General features: G+C 40.6%; 1 protein-coding gene across 4 annotated transcripts; it reads left to right on the top strand.

Moving 5' to 3' along the window:
• Positions 1–14,313, top strand: ulk1a (unc-51 like autophagy activating kinase 1a). 4 transcript variants are annotated; one of them, XM_085367139.1, is made up of 28 exons: positions 1–455; positions 556–648; positions 732–773; positions 2,074–2,106; positions 2,225–2,261; positions 3,440–3,613; positions 3,721–3,794; positions 3,890–3,991; positions 5,216–5,274; positions 6,601–6,683; positions 6,773–6,823; positions 6,919–7,007; positions 7,123–7,279; positions 7,391–7,451; positions 7,537–7,626; positions 8,508–8,621; positions 8,721–8,851; positions 9,327–9,421; positions 9,691–9,812; positions 10,058–10,173; positions 10,480–10,605; positions 10,985–11,008; positions 11,099–11,124; positions 11,238–11,413; positions 11,504–11,622; positions 12,749–12,906; positions 13,037–13,172; positions 13,289–14,313. In XM_085367139.1, the coding sequence occupies exons 1-28, from the start codon at positions 366–368 to the stop codon at positions 13,342–13,344; spliced, it is 2,634 nt and encodes an 877-aa protein (XP_085223265.1). In that variant the 5' UTR covers positions 1–365; the 3' UTR covers positions 13,345–14,313. The 4 variants fall into 4 exon arrangements, with proteins under 4 accessions (XP_085223265.1, XP_085223264.1, XP_085223263.1 ...); XM_085367138.1 differs by having other exon boundaries at positions 7,123–7,222; positions 10,985–11,124; XM_085367137.1 differs by having other exon boundaries at positions 9,694–9,812; positions 10,985–11,124.

The raw sequence follows: 14,313 nt of genomic DNA, 5'->3' as shown, positions 1-14,313 counted from the left end.
TTTAAACATAGTCGTGTGGACACTAACTGTGTTGACGAGCGGTCATTTGAACGTTTACCGGTTCTAGCAAAGCGACATGGACTAGTTAACCTCGTTAAATAAGCACAGTGTGCTGCTAATATTTTGTTTACATACTGTTTACGACGAGGTTATTTCAACTTTTTTTGCTTGTCGAAACTTTTTTATGTTTTTTTATCGACATTTGCTATGAACACAAAGCTTGCTTCGTGCCATGACGGTGTTTTTCATCAGTGGTATGGGATTTGCTAGCAGGAGAAAACTGCCGTGGGACCGCGCGTTTGTTTCATTTGGAAAATCAACCACTTAAACACTATCGGATATTTTAACACATTTTTGTAATATCCATGGAGTCTATTGGGAAGTTTGAGTTCAGCAGGAAAGACCTGATTGGTCATGGCGCATTTGCAGTTGTGTTCAAAGGCAGACATAAAGAGGTAACTTTCATATCTGATGTTAATTTTGATTTATGCGGATCTCTGGAGATGAATAGGTTGTGTTGTTGTGTTTATGTACTCCCTTTGTTTACCTTCCAAGAAACGTGATTGGGAAGTTGCCGTGAAGTGCATAAACAAGAAAAACCTTGGCAAGTCTCAGTGTTTGCTTGCCAAAGAAATCAAAATATTAAAGGTATGTATTTATTTAAGATGGTGCTGTGGCATGTCTCCAAGAATACCTTTGACAAATATGTTTTTTCCCCACACCTCTGCTAGGAGCTGAAACATGAGAACATTGTTCGACTACTTGACTATCAGGTAAGGTTGCTCCCCCCATCCTCTTCTTCACAGCACATGCACAACAAAACACACAGACATGCTGTACTGTTGACTTTGCTGCCACATGATGCAAATGTTGCTGTAACACTGGCAACCAGTTACACAGCCAAGCCCAGAGCTTGATCTGAAAGTTTTAAGGTTCCTCCATCACAAATAAATTATTATATAAAATGCATAAAAGTAACCGCGTGATTGATGTTCACTTGTGATGTATAGCGCTAAATTTTGGATTTGCTTCTGGGGCTAACTGCTAGAACCCAAAAGGCTTTTAGCTTAGCAGATGACTCTAGCAGAGAACATTAATTTACCTGAGTGTGCGCTTTCCTCTTCTCAACTTACTGACACTCTGATAGCCAGGCAGGCAGACATGGGTGAGGTGATCTATTTCTGACAGATGGCAGACTGCAGCCAGTGAGACAATGGCTTATAAAACACACAACCTGAGAAACACCCACACACAAGAAAAATGACTGCAGGTTACACGGGGAGATTTCAGGGGTGATGGCAGAAGCTTACGCAGGCATTAATGTGTGTAATTTACCTGGCATCTGTGCAATCTAAACCCCTGGTATCTGTTATAACCAGACACATTACACCACCACTAGCTTTATTATGGCTCTTCTCTGTGGTTGTTGTTGGTAATGGTGGTTTTATATATATATATATATATATATATATATATATATATATATATATATATATATAAATCATTTTAATCCTGTATTTTTCCTGTAGTGTAATGAGGTTTTAAAACTGAAAACCACATTGCACCATAATAGCCTTGAGGTATTTTATGCAATAGTGCAAGTGCGAGTGGTAAACAGTTCTAAGGTTTCAGTACGGCACACAGAGAGCTCATCAGCTTTAACCTGGTGTAATAAAAGCAAGACGCAACTTGATTTCCCACTTGTTACTTTCCATTACAGTCAAATGGACCTGGCTCGCTGAACATCTCTCGCTCCACTTCATATTACCTCGTTAGCTTTTTCAGTGGTATTGACAGGATCGGGTTTCCCTGCATCAAAGATGAGTTTCTAGAAGCTGCTGCTGATGGGCCAAAAGAGTCTTACAAATCAGCTGATGTAACTCATTGTGGCCTGAACTTCTAATCCAATGTTTACAATGCCAGTGTTGTATTTAAGCAGTTTAAATATTTGTGACTTTACTGACTCAAACTTCAGCTCTGTTTTTTTTTTTAGCTATCATGTAGCCAGTGCTTAATAATACTGCATGTAGCTTCATTGTGAATGATTTGCATATTATCTGCTTGTATTAACAGGAGACTGGGGGATGCGTGTATCTTGTTATGGAGGTGAGTTGTGTTTGAAATGCTACTGGTTGGTCTTGTTTTCATGGGAAAATGCAAATCTCATCCTCTACTTGGGCAGCATTGTCAGCCGAGCTGACGCTTGTCTTTCTTGTCTTTTCAGTATTGCAATGGAGGTGACCTGGCAGAGTATCTTCATTGTAAGTTTGCTGCAAAACAAATGGCTTAAAGCTCAGAATCTGTGCTGCACAGTTTTTGCAAAAGCACAAAAGAAAAACAGGACATTCACACCTTATCTTTCCATTGCATTGGGGTGCTTGTTAACATGTCGTACTGGTCTGGCTTTTAAGGGGCTTAGCTCAGCTTTTTTGTAGTGTTTTGAGGGACTAATAGGATTCTAACAGGGCAGTGTGACCTAAGAAGTCAGGTTTAAAGTTCATTCTGTGAATTATCATGAATACTACCAAGTACTTAACCTAGATAAAAACCTGTTGACCTAAAGTTTCTCTCCAGTGTTTGCCTACAGCGTGAAAAAACAGAGCAAAATGAGCAGCCTAAAAATAAACCCCCACCTTTTTTCTTTTTTTTTTTTACAGTACAACATTAAATAAAACTTCTCTCACTTGGAAATTCCCCTACTTCAAGTTTCAAGCCGTGTTTCAAATAATGATGACACATGGAGTTAATTTTTCCTGGGGCTAGGTTTGCCCCGCTGGTGTGGAGTGTCGGTCTAATACGGCCCCAGTGCCAGCGGTCCTTAAAGGCTAGAGCTGCCAATTCTGTGTCTCTACCAAGGAGACACATACAGCTATTTGCAGCGCAGCACTCGGGCACATTTGGCAACGTTCTCGCTGCTCCCATGACCTCACCCATCTGTCACTCCCTTATGCTCTGTCCTCTGGTGGAAAACAAGACGGCTATGGGGTGCTGATGCACTGCGAGGGAGGGGGGTGTTTGGTGCAGCAGTAGGTGGTGGTGGTGGAATTTGTGGGGGGAGCTAGTGTGTCAGACAGCCTTGACTTTAATTTCTAATTGAGGCATTATGAATAAAATCTTCCTCCGTGAGGCATAGCAGCATTGACGCTGACACGTTACACCATAAATAAGTTACGGTGAACATGTGATAGCAAACAAAGTATATATTTATATCGCAGTCCTTACAGTATGTACATGTCAGATATTCCTCCAGATATCTGCCGGTAGCTGCAGCATTTCAATGTTATCTTTGCTTTCCTAGTGTATTTTCATATTTTGAGCTTTCTTTAAAAAAAAAAAAAAAAAAAAAGTCTCACATAAGTAAGCTAATGCCTTTTCTTTTTATCCAGCATAATAAATCTTCCATCAGGCTGAATTTCTTTTTCCCTTTCTGTATCGACAGCTAAAGGCACTCTGAGTGAAGACACCATCCATGTATTCCTGCAGCAGATATCACGGGCCATGAAGGTCCTACATAGCAAAGGCATCGTCCACAGAGACCTCAAACCCCAGAACATTTTGCTCTGCCATCCAGAGGGGCGCAGGTCCAGTTCCATCAATACCACCTTTAAGTTAGGTAATGACTTACACCAGCATTGCATTAGATGGTCTAAATGTAAAATAAAAATGTGTTCATATAGATTTAAAAGGAAAACACTGCCACCTGTTTCTCTCACCCTCCAGCTGACTTTGGGTTTGCGCGTCATCTCCAGACAAACACCATGGCAGCCACGCTGTGTGGCTCTCCCATGTATATGGTAAGCATTAAAGTAGTTCACTCTGGTATCCTGTGCCAAGCAGGTGTGATGGAACCGTGCCTCTAAGCTGTTTTGGGGTGTTTTTTCGGCCACAGGCTCCCGAGGTCATCATGTCCAGGAACTATAATGCCAAAGCTGATCTGTGGAGCATCGGTACCATCGTGTACCAGTCTCTGACTGGAAAAGCACCATTTTATGTGAGTAGCACTTAAAAAAAAAAAAAACGAAAAAAAAACCATGTGAACCAATACTAACAAAGACTTGCTAAGGTCCCTTGCATAATCACAAGCAGTCATGCAATTGTTTTGCCTCAGTTCACACAAAGGACAAACTAACTGATGTCAAAGTGTAACATGATGCATCTTGTTCATAACATTAAAAATGGAAAAACATGATTCGCGACACTGCCTGCTGGGTGATACTTTTCCACATCTTCTGTGTTGTTAGCTGGAAAACGTTGGAGCGCCTTGTTAGAAATGAGCCTTGTTTACCTAAGATGGGATGATGAGAGAGGCAGCTGGAAATTACTGTGAGCCATTTCTGTGAACCCAGAGTAAATGCTGTTTCACAACCCCAGCTATTACTTTCCCCTCTTCACGTGTCTGCTCAGATGCCACTGTTGCACTGCTATTTGCAAGCTGCCTCAGCTGTGATTCACACATATATAGACACATGCCAATAGTTTTACCTCCTCGTTGGTTGAGTATTTTGTGCTAAAGTTGCCCCTTCTGTCCCTGTGTAGACAGAAAAACATTGTGTTTGGCCCTTTTGTCCGTTACATCTCTTGAGGTTATTTATATTGCAGTTTATTTCCTCTAGCAATGAGAGGGAAGGTTGCCTTTTATTTCTGCCTGGCAGGTCAGTGAGTTAAGTCCAAAGGTTAGCGAAAGGTGAGGCGCTGCTGCTGATGTCTCTGAGAGTGATGTTTATTTGGTTTAGCTGGCAAGCATTCATTACACTTTCGCCTTTCTGGAAACCTGATTGTGTTTATGCTTGGGCTATATGGACCATTACACAACAGTTCATTCAGTTCAAATGCTTTTATATAGTGACAAATAACGACAACAGTCACCTGAAGGTGCTTTATTTTATAAGACAAAGACCTCACAGTATTAGAAAGAAAAACCACAACAATCAGACAATCCTTTATCAGCAACTGCTTGGTGACAGTGGGAAGAAAGAACTCCATTATGATGTCAAGAGCCCTCCAGCAGACCTAGGCTTGGGTTATGGGGTGAGGGGATGGAGAAGAGAAAAAAGCAGTGGAGAGAGATCAAAATTTACATTCGTAAAGCTTTAGGCCAGAAGATCGGTTATTCAAATGCTTGTTTGTAAAGTCCAGACTCATTCATTTGCATTGTTATAGTCTGTGGGTGGTCATCTCCAAGTCTTACTCTCGTCTCTGTGTCTTTTGTATACAGGCCAGCACACCACATGAGCTTCGTCTCTTCTATGAAAGTAACAGGAACCTGTTCCCCAAGTGAGTACGAACAGCTTTCACCCAAGCACTCCAGCCCCGAACATTTTTAGACATTACCCTGCAGGTATATATTTCTAGCACCAATGCAAAACATTACAAAACTTAATTGTTTCCCCAAATGGAAAAAAAGACTGAGTTGAAAACATTTAAAGATGAGCCTGGAACAAAGCAACATGCATAACAAACAGAGGAAGACGGTAGAAAAAAGCGACATAAACTGGCATTACTAAGAAATCTACCCTGGATGCTGATAGTGTGAATGATGTTTGATGTATATTTGGACACATGCACACACATATATAATTAGCTCTGAGTAAATAAGTCGCACAACACTTCTAAGAATAGTGCTGTTGTGGAAGAACCCATCCGGACACCTGACTGGAACGATCATCAACAACATTCTCCATCAGCAACTCTCACACAATTCATATTTTAGAGTTACAAACAACAGTGTGGAAATATAGAGAAATCCTTCTTCCTGTGAAGGATTTAATTCTCTATAAACAATTCTGCCTCGGCTTTGTTATCAGTGATTACAGAGGCCTTTGCAGCTAGGCCTCGTGGCTATTTGCAGTCGTTTTGAACACAGCTTCTCTGATGTTCAGAATTTGGACTTGGAAAGTGTTCAGAGGGATTTATGGATTGTTTGCCCACTGCTTCCATGGTGTACTTTGCCTGCCTGTGTGTGGCTTGGAGCCATGCTTATCTTTTTCAGTGATTAAGCCGGGAGATGAGAAAGGCTCTGCCTGTGTGTGTGTGTGTGTGTGTGTGTGTGTGTGTGTGTGTGTGTGTGTGTGTGTGTGTGTGTGAGGGAATAGTTTGTAGTTTTCCTTTGGCTCTATATATATCCTGCCCTAAAGTGCCAGCTACTGGTCTGTATGGCTATTGCTTTCCATACTACCCACATACTGTAGGTCAGCACTTACACATACACTATGGCTGACTGCCTGGAGTGTCATGACACCTCAAGGTCTTGTACTGAAGCCATAAATTAGATTAAGATTTCATATTTTAGAGTTCACGGTATGGAACGTCTGAAGCAGTCTGTTTCTTAAAGCCATAAATATCCACAAAATAACTCAGTGAACAAACTTGAACATGAAGTCAAAATATTAGCATGATCTAAATAAAGGCTATAATACAGTGTAAAAAGCTACATAATAATGGTCCCATACTTTCTCCTCTCCCTACATCTTATTTTGTAATTAAAATGATTAGAATTATTAAATAGTGATAACCTTTAACAATTTGTTCTCCTGGGATTTGTATTATTAGCTGTGTTCTTACACATGCAAGTTTTAATAGAAAGCTGTTGTATTTTGCCAGCATCCCAAAGGAGACCTCTGATAACCTAAAACACCTGCTGTTGGGGCTTCTACAGAGGAATCATAAAGATCGGATCAGCTTTGGTAAGTCTGCCCCTTTTTATTAGTAAAAAACATGATTTAATAATTGAATTCAAAGTGTTTTTCTTATGTCTTTATCTTTTCTTTTTCAGAGGAATTTTTTAACCATCCCTTTTTGGAAACAAGCTCATCAACAAAGAAATGTAAGTGTCGCGTTGTTGTGAGGACAGCTTAGTATCAGTGACGCCGTTATAGCTGAGGTCGTAACACAAGTGCTTTACTCTATTTTTTGTCACAGGCTCATCAGTCCCCGTGCACTCCTACCCCAGTTCTGGCTCCGGCAGCTCCTCTAGCAGCTCCTCCACATCTCAGCTGGCCTCGCCTCAAGTATGCACAAAGTTTTCTCATGAAGTGAAGTGACCTGAAACCAATTGGTCATACTGTGAAATCCATAATTAATATTAGTTTTCGTTACATCTGTGTTTTATCTTCACTCTGTCAGCATTCCGATGGAGAGATGCACCAACCTCAGCCCAAGCTGCCTTACACCCCTGTGCAGGACAAGCCTGGTTTCCTGCAGAAAGAAACAGCTAATCAAGATGGTAGATATATCCAATCTCTCACAGAAGATTATGTCTTGGTGCCTGCCCAGTTTCCCAGTAAGACCTCTGAGCATCAGGAGCACATCGGATTTATCAGGATGTTTTAGTGCATTATTTTTTTGACATTAGCACAAAAAGACTGACTGCTCCTGTTGTGCTGCTTTACAGGTGAACATATATGTGAAGTAAAGGTTGGGTCACCCCCAGAAAGTTCCCTTAAAGACCGTGGGTGAGTGTTCCCTTCATGGCCTGAACACTGTATGGGTTCAGTTAAGTTTTATTATTTTATGTAATTTTTAAATGTGTTTGTATAGGAGCTCCCCACTGGCCGAAAGGGGCGCTAGACTCACTGGAAAGACACCCCCACGCTCTCCTATGCTGCGCTCTCCCCCCAAGCCTGTTAGGTAAGAGAAAGCCAGACTGTCAGAAAGCCAATTTTAGAGTTCAGCTCGTGGAGGATAAAAGAGGTCCGATATGGATAATTAAATTGAACGTGCAGCTAGATCAAACAGTATTTATATTCACGGTATATAGAACATGTTATAGAGCTAAAATTAAACCACATCCCACTTTTAAAGACAGTAGAAGGCAACCTGGCTAGATGGAAATCTTTACCCATATCACTCATGGGAAGGGTCGCCGCTATAAAAATGATGGTCTTGCCAAAAATAAACTATTTATTTTCAATGATCCCAAATAAGCCATCACAAGATTGGTTCAGATCTCTAGACTCGTATATTTCTAAATTCCTTTGGAAAGATAAACCCCCACGTATCAGCTTAAAAACACTACAAAGGACCAAGGATAAAGGAGGATTAGATCTGCCTAACTTTAATCACTATTTTTTAGCCCACAGGCTTCAGTTCATCTCTAGATGGTTTAAACACACCCTCTTAGATGAACCTTGGATAGATGTAGAACAGGCACTATGTAATAACCTAGAAATTTCAGACCTACCATTTATCAGCTCAAACATCAAACGACATGAATGCTTTAAAAGCATCAACATCAGCTCTTCTCTGACAGCATGGTGGGAGTTTCTAAAAATGACAGAGTCTTCATTAATCCCATGCAAACGTACACCTATCTGGAACAATCCGGACATATTACAAAACAATAATATGATAAACTTTCCAGATTGGAGTTGCAAAGGAATTAAATACTTGGAACATATGTTGGAAGGAACAGACTTTATTTCGTTTGACAGACTAGTTCCACTGCTGTTTATAACTGCTTTATAAAATCAGCTGCCCACTCTTCTGTGTTTCCCCTTTTAACCACGCAGCAAACCAGCTGAAACACTTGGCAGTAACTTCAGCCCGTCTGTTCCCATTCCTGTCCCAACTCAGATCCAAAACTACCAGCGTATGCAGTGTGTCGGCTCTCATGGCTCCACCAGGCATGTCCATCCATCTTATCTGTGCACCAACCCCACCTCAGAGTCTTACTCTTATGCGTTCTCTGTTTCCTTTGTCTAACAATGTCTCATCTCATTCAGGGTCACGTTATACTGTCCCAGCAGCCCCAGCAGCAGTGAAAGCCCACCACAGTATGAAGAATGTGGATCTCCCAGTCCAGTCTTTACCTTCAACTCTGGAGGGAGCCAACCTAAACAGTCTTCCCCGCCAGGTAACTAGATCAGTTGGCTTCTGTATTACCTATGAAGGCATTCATCTGTATGTGTCATACACAAATACATAATTTTAAATTGATCCCAGTCAACTTTCATATACACAGTTGACTGGACATTGGAAATGCACACAGAAGAAGGTTAAAAAAATAGTTAATTATTATCAGAGACCGATGTTTATGTGGCCTTTTTTTAATGTCTGAAAGGGGCTTTTGTTAAGCAGACCTATTCCACTGTAACCTTCCAACAGCAATACACACACTCTCAATTTCACCATCTCACACAAACATTTTTTTTGTGGATTTTTAAATTTGTTTTGAGGTAAACTGTCAGTATTTTATTTTCTCTGTAGCTCCTTTTGCTCTCACTCATCTGTGTTTTTTATTCTAAACTCCTACAGTCAACGAATGTGTTTACAAATATCATGTGCTCTTTAAAACAGTTGTTTTATATATATAATTTTCTGTTCTCCAGTGGGAACAAGCCCAAAGACGTCAGAGCAGACTCTCCCACTCAGCACAAGAACTGGGCTCCTCGTTGCTTCTCCTGACATGCAGGACAGGCCCAAGGTCAGCTTCAACATGCCATACAGACACAGTGTTGACTTAATAATAATAAACATTTTATAGTTAATATTAAGTCATCCACTCTACTCTGCCATTCTGTCTGTGACATTAGAAATTGTTTTGCAATGCACACACTGCAAAAACCGGGGTGATTTCCTTCCACATCTCTTTAAAACAGCAAATTTTTACACTTCCTATGGTGTCAGCGGATAATAGAAGATATAAATGGGCACAGAGGGAAGGATGTTTCAACAGTTCAATTTCCTTTTCAGCAGCAGGTTCAGCCAAGAATGCCAAACAGAACCAGGACAGTCCCAAACCTGCAATCCCTTGGCCCCACTTCCCAGGCCAACCTCAGCCGTAAAGCAGCAATTAAAAAGGGCCCTTTTAAAAGGTATGAGCAGTGTAATACTTCCACACTGTTGTTATAAATGGTTGAAATAAAGAAAGAAAGAAATGGTTAAATCATTATGAATTTTTGACAATATTTTAGCATTCTGGAAAATTACAAGCTAATATTGCAAGTCTAATTAAGATTATGGGAGCCTGCTACTAAGAGATAACACACAGTCAAACATATGCTGGTTGATTAATTATTAAATGCTCACAAGGGTGTCTGTGGATATATTACATGTGCAGATCAGTGAGCACGGGAAGGTTATCTGACATGCTACTGAAGGCGGCCCTCGGAGCTCCGCTCTTTGAAGAAGGGAAAGACGAGAGCCTCAGCAGTGAGAAAAGCATGGAGATAACAGGTATCAGTGCAACATGCTAAAAGTAAAACCAGTCAAATGACTTCTAAAGGGACAGCGTCTGTTTTCAGTACGAACGAGTCCATTCATAAAACCACTGACTTAAAGTGATGCAGAAGAAGGTTTTACAAAATCACCGCACATGTAGGGGAAGGTGACACATGTTTGGTACATGCAGTAGGCACAAAGAGACCTTTGTGAAGTATCTAATTTAGTCACCATGACCACTGCATTACTTTACTTCAGTTCATCTAGGCTACCTTACCAATGGGGTAGCAGCCATCTGACTCTTCTTACTTGTTCCTACAGCACCCCCTGCTGGCTGTCATGGAGTTTTCCAGTGCTCAGACAGCCCAGTTCCTGTGATTTTCTCTATGGGCTCTCCAACCAGTGGAAACTCTCCTCCTGATACCATGTTAATGAGGAGGTTCTCAGGTAGGTGTCCTGACTTCCCTCACTACTAACTTTCTACTGAGGGCTTTTATTTTGAACTGTCATTTTAGTTTTGCTTATAGGAAAGTTTAAATAAGTCTCTTAATTTCAGCATGCTTACGATATAACCGCTTAATCTGATTATAATGTGCTGCTTTTTGAGTTTGGATGTCACTGAGACTCTTAACTTTAAAAGAAAATTGTTGTGATTAACCAAGGAAAACTAATATTTCAGGTCATTTTCCATTTGTTAAGTGTTTATATTTTCCATCTTTTTTTTTAAAGCTACAACGTGTTATCAGTTAAATCCATTTACATATTCATGAATTATGTATCAGCTGTATGTGGTTAAGCTAACTTTGCCTTTTGTTTTTAAATACAGACACTCCCAGCTACTTAAACTCAGGTTGGCATCTTCAACGAAGAAACCGTAGGCACAGTGACACTGAAACAATGAATGTTATTCCACCCAGCGGCCTGATTTTTCATCCTCCAGAGCTCCCTGAAGACACATTAATGGAGGTACAGTCAAATGCCGATAGTGGTGAATACTCCAGGATCGTCAGTAATTTACATTTGCGGGTTCCACATGAAAGGTTTCCACATTGAGAATATTTTATGTGCTCTTTTCACAGGAGGCTCACACCGATGCTCTGACTGACTTGCGCTTCACTTTGGCTTTCGTCCAGTGTGTCATGGAACTGGCTTCCTCTAAGGACCCAGGGCTCGAGCCCATCAGCAGTCCCGACGTTTCCTTCCTGGATCAGAGCTTGGTGGCTGATCAGATCAGCCTTCTAAGTAGAGAATGGAGGTAAGAGGCATTACAGTTTCTCCACACGTGGAGTAGCTCTCTTTGTTTAATAAAAAAAGAAAATCTAAAAACGTCTATGTAATGTTCCAGCTATGCAGAGCAATTGGTGCTGTACATGAAGGCTGAAGAGTTTCTGTCATCAGCTCTGCGCAGCGCTAAAGAAAATGTCAAGAAAGGCGAGCTGTTTCCATCTGCTACAGTCAAACAAGGTGAGACCAACATTCCCTTCTGTAGATTTGTAAGGTAAAGGTAAACGTTCATAGTGTGAATTTCTTCAGAAATGGTGCTACCAATAGAATAGCTTGACTTAATTTAAAAGGAACTTGAACTATGATCCAGAACCTCCCATAATTTAAATCACATGACCATGTAGGTCAAAGTGTTTCAACATTATTTTACATATTTGGTTCAAAGCTCCAGACTGTGACTGTCTTTGTTACACAGTTAAAACCAGTTCTCTGCTTGCAGACTGCGCAAACTTAGGTGATTACCATAAAGAGTATGTAAGATGGACTTATCTTTAAGTCTGAAAAGTAAAGCCTTACACTGGCATGCTCTTTAAGGCCACCAGGGGGCAATCCCTATGATTTCAAAAGGGCTTCCGCTCCTATAGACATCGGCAACCAAATTGCCTTCTTTCCTGACATCTGTAAACACTTTAATCGTGGGTTTATACCCAGAGTCACTTCTCATGGGTCGTCCCGAGTAAAACGTTAAGTCCATTTTGTGAATTTTTATCGTTCTAAGTTTCAGGAATGATTGTTATGCAGGGTATGTAGAGAAGATGCTGGCCTATGACTCTGCAGATTCGCATTCAGATCCACCCCTCATTTGTCACATCCAGTAACAAAAACCACCATGTGACATTGAAAACGCCCATTCTGACCCTTTAAAATTAGATTTCACAAAATAGTGGGCGACGTCATGGAGGCTACATCCATCTTTTATATCGTCTGTGGTGTTTACTCAGGATGCCCTATATTTGTGGCTACCACTGAAAAAGTAAACCTGACTGAATATTCCTGCCTCACTGTCATTTTCTCTGCTCTCACGGGTCTCTGTATTTACTGCTGCCACACACACATACAAGCTAAAAGGAGAATAGAAACGGTGTCTAAAACTGAGATGAAAGAATGCACGTTGGCTGCAAAGTGCACCAAAATCTGTCAGTCAGGAAGACATTATAAGAAACTGAAGTCATTCTTGAAACTCCTGTTGTAGGAGCACAACCACTTAGGCAGAAATATTGTGTGTATCTGTGTGTATTTATTAACAGTTAATGAAAGTAAAAATGTTCCTGTATTAATTCGTTTTTTGGGTTGTTTTTTTTTGCAGTAATCAGAAAGCTGAATGAATTGTACAAGAACTGTGTGACCTACTGTCGCTCCCTCAGCGATCAGCTGCAGACCTTCTTGCTTAACAAGCAGAAACTTATGGACAACTTCAATGCACTCACAGCAGAGAAGCTCATCTACAACCACACTGTGCACATGGTCAGCTCATTTCACAGGAGGATATTGATATTCACTCCAAGATTGACTCTGTCCTGTATATGCTATCAGTCGTTATCTTAGCTCTTTAAATATATGCATGTGTGTCTTGTTTTTTCCCCCCTCCATTCAGGTAAAGTCTGCGGCTTTGGATGAGATGTTCCACCATGGCACCACATCAGTGCAGCGCTACCATAAAGCCCTTGTGCTCATGGAGGGTCTGTCCCGAACCCTCACAGAGCAAGGGGACATTGACGGCATAGAAAAATGTACGTGGAAGCTCTGTGACACACAACCCATTACAGAGAAATTTTAAATGCTAACATTAGTCATTGTATTCATGCATTTGTCATGTGGTCACTGAGTTGTTCCCTTATCTCTTTAGGTAAGCAATGCATTGAGCGGCGGCTCTCAACTCTGCACACAAAGCAGTATTTATGAGCTCCACGACTGCATCAATAGCAACTGCATTATCTTGCCTCATCCATCTGCCATCACTGTCTGCACTTTGATCTCTCCTAAGGGAAACGACCACTGGAGCATCTGCTCCTCTCATTTCTTCACCCAATCTGTAATTGAAAGGTAAATGCACAGTAAAGGTTCGAAAAGGCTGGAAGTTCTTGAAAAACAGGTTGGGTTATGAATGTTTAAAAGCTATGATCAGGTACATCGTTTTCAGTATTTGTTTTGTTACAAACCGTACGTGTTAGTGTGTTTTGGTGTTTTGCACATAGAATGATGAGCTAAATTAAGAAATGATTGCAAGTGTTTTATACTTGAAGCAAAGATTACTTTGTGGTTTTCTGTGTTCGAAACATTTGAGTTATGTGTCTGGTGAATAATCACCAGCCTGCGGGACTCTGAAGAGTTTGAATGAGATGACCAAATATTGCCAATGTGTAGCAATACTTGTAAACCTGTGCCTGTTTTTTTCTGTCTTTGCATTATAACAGAAGAGTGAATATGAATGTATTGAAAGTATGTTCTAACCTGATACACAATAACTGCCTTACGACTGCCAGTCTTATGGCCATATAGTGTGGAGTGCAATAAGTATTCTTTGACATTTGAATGAGATTTGTTTTACACATGATCCAAAAATCCCTCCCTTGGGTGGGTGATATACTCAGCTATGAGGTACTTCAAGTGACTTTTTTTCCGTGTGTATCTATGCATATTTGGGGTTTTTTCTTGTGTGTGTTATACATTTGGAGATTTGCTGATTTTGAATTTGGAGATGTATGTTTGCATTCAATCCATCTGCAAACCGTGCATGGCACTAGGTGATTTTAACTAATTGTTTGAAGTCTGTTTACCAAATGCCTTTTGTATTGTTTTAAGACTGCCTGTCAAATGTTGCCAAGATAAGTTGTTATATGGTGTTTGATCAAAATAAATATTTATTATAAA

This window comes from Diplotaxodon limnothrissa, linkage group LG12, assembly GCF_057381915.1.
Source record: "Diplotaxodon limnothrissa isolate DT_005_m linkage group LG12, D_limnothrissa_male_GT1.1, whole genome shotgun sequence".
In the NCBI taxonomy this organism is placed as follows: Eukaryota; Metazoa; Chordata; class Actinopteri; order Cichliformes; family Cichlidae; genus Diplotaxodon; species Diplotaxodon limnothrissa.
The sequence above is the reverse complement of the archived record's forward strand: the minus strand, read 5'-3'. Positions and strand labels throughout refer to the sequence as shown.

What these genes read in the sequence shown, in the direction of transcription:
- ulk1a (XM_085367136.1), top strand. Translation starts at nt 366, where the DNA reads ATGGAGTCTATTGGGAAGTTTGAGTTCAGCAGGAAAGACCTGATTGGT. An exon ending in GCGTGTATCTTGTTATGGAG is followed by an intron (nt 2,107 to 2,224) that starts GTGAGTTGTGTT and finishes TTGTCTTTTCAG; the next exon opens with TATTGCAATGGAGGTGACCT. An exon ending in TAAACAGTCTTCCCCGCCAG is followed by an intron (nt 8,852 to 9,326) that starts GTAACTAGATCA and finishes TCTGTTCTCCAG; the next exon opens with TGGGAACAAGCCCAAAGACG.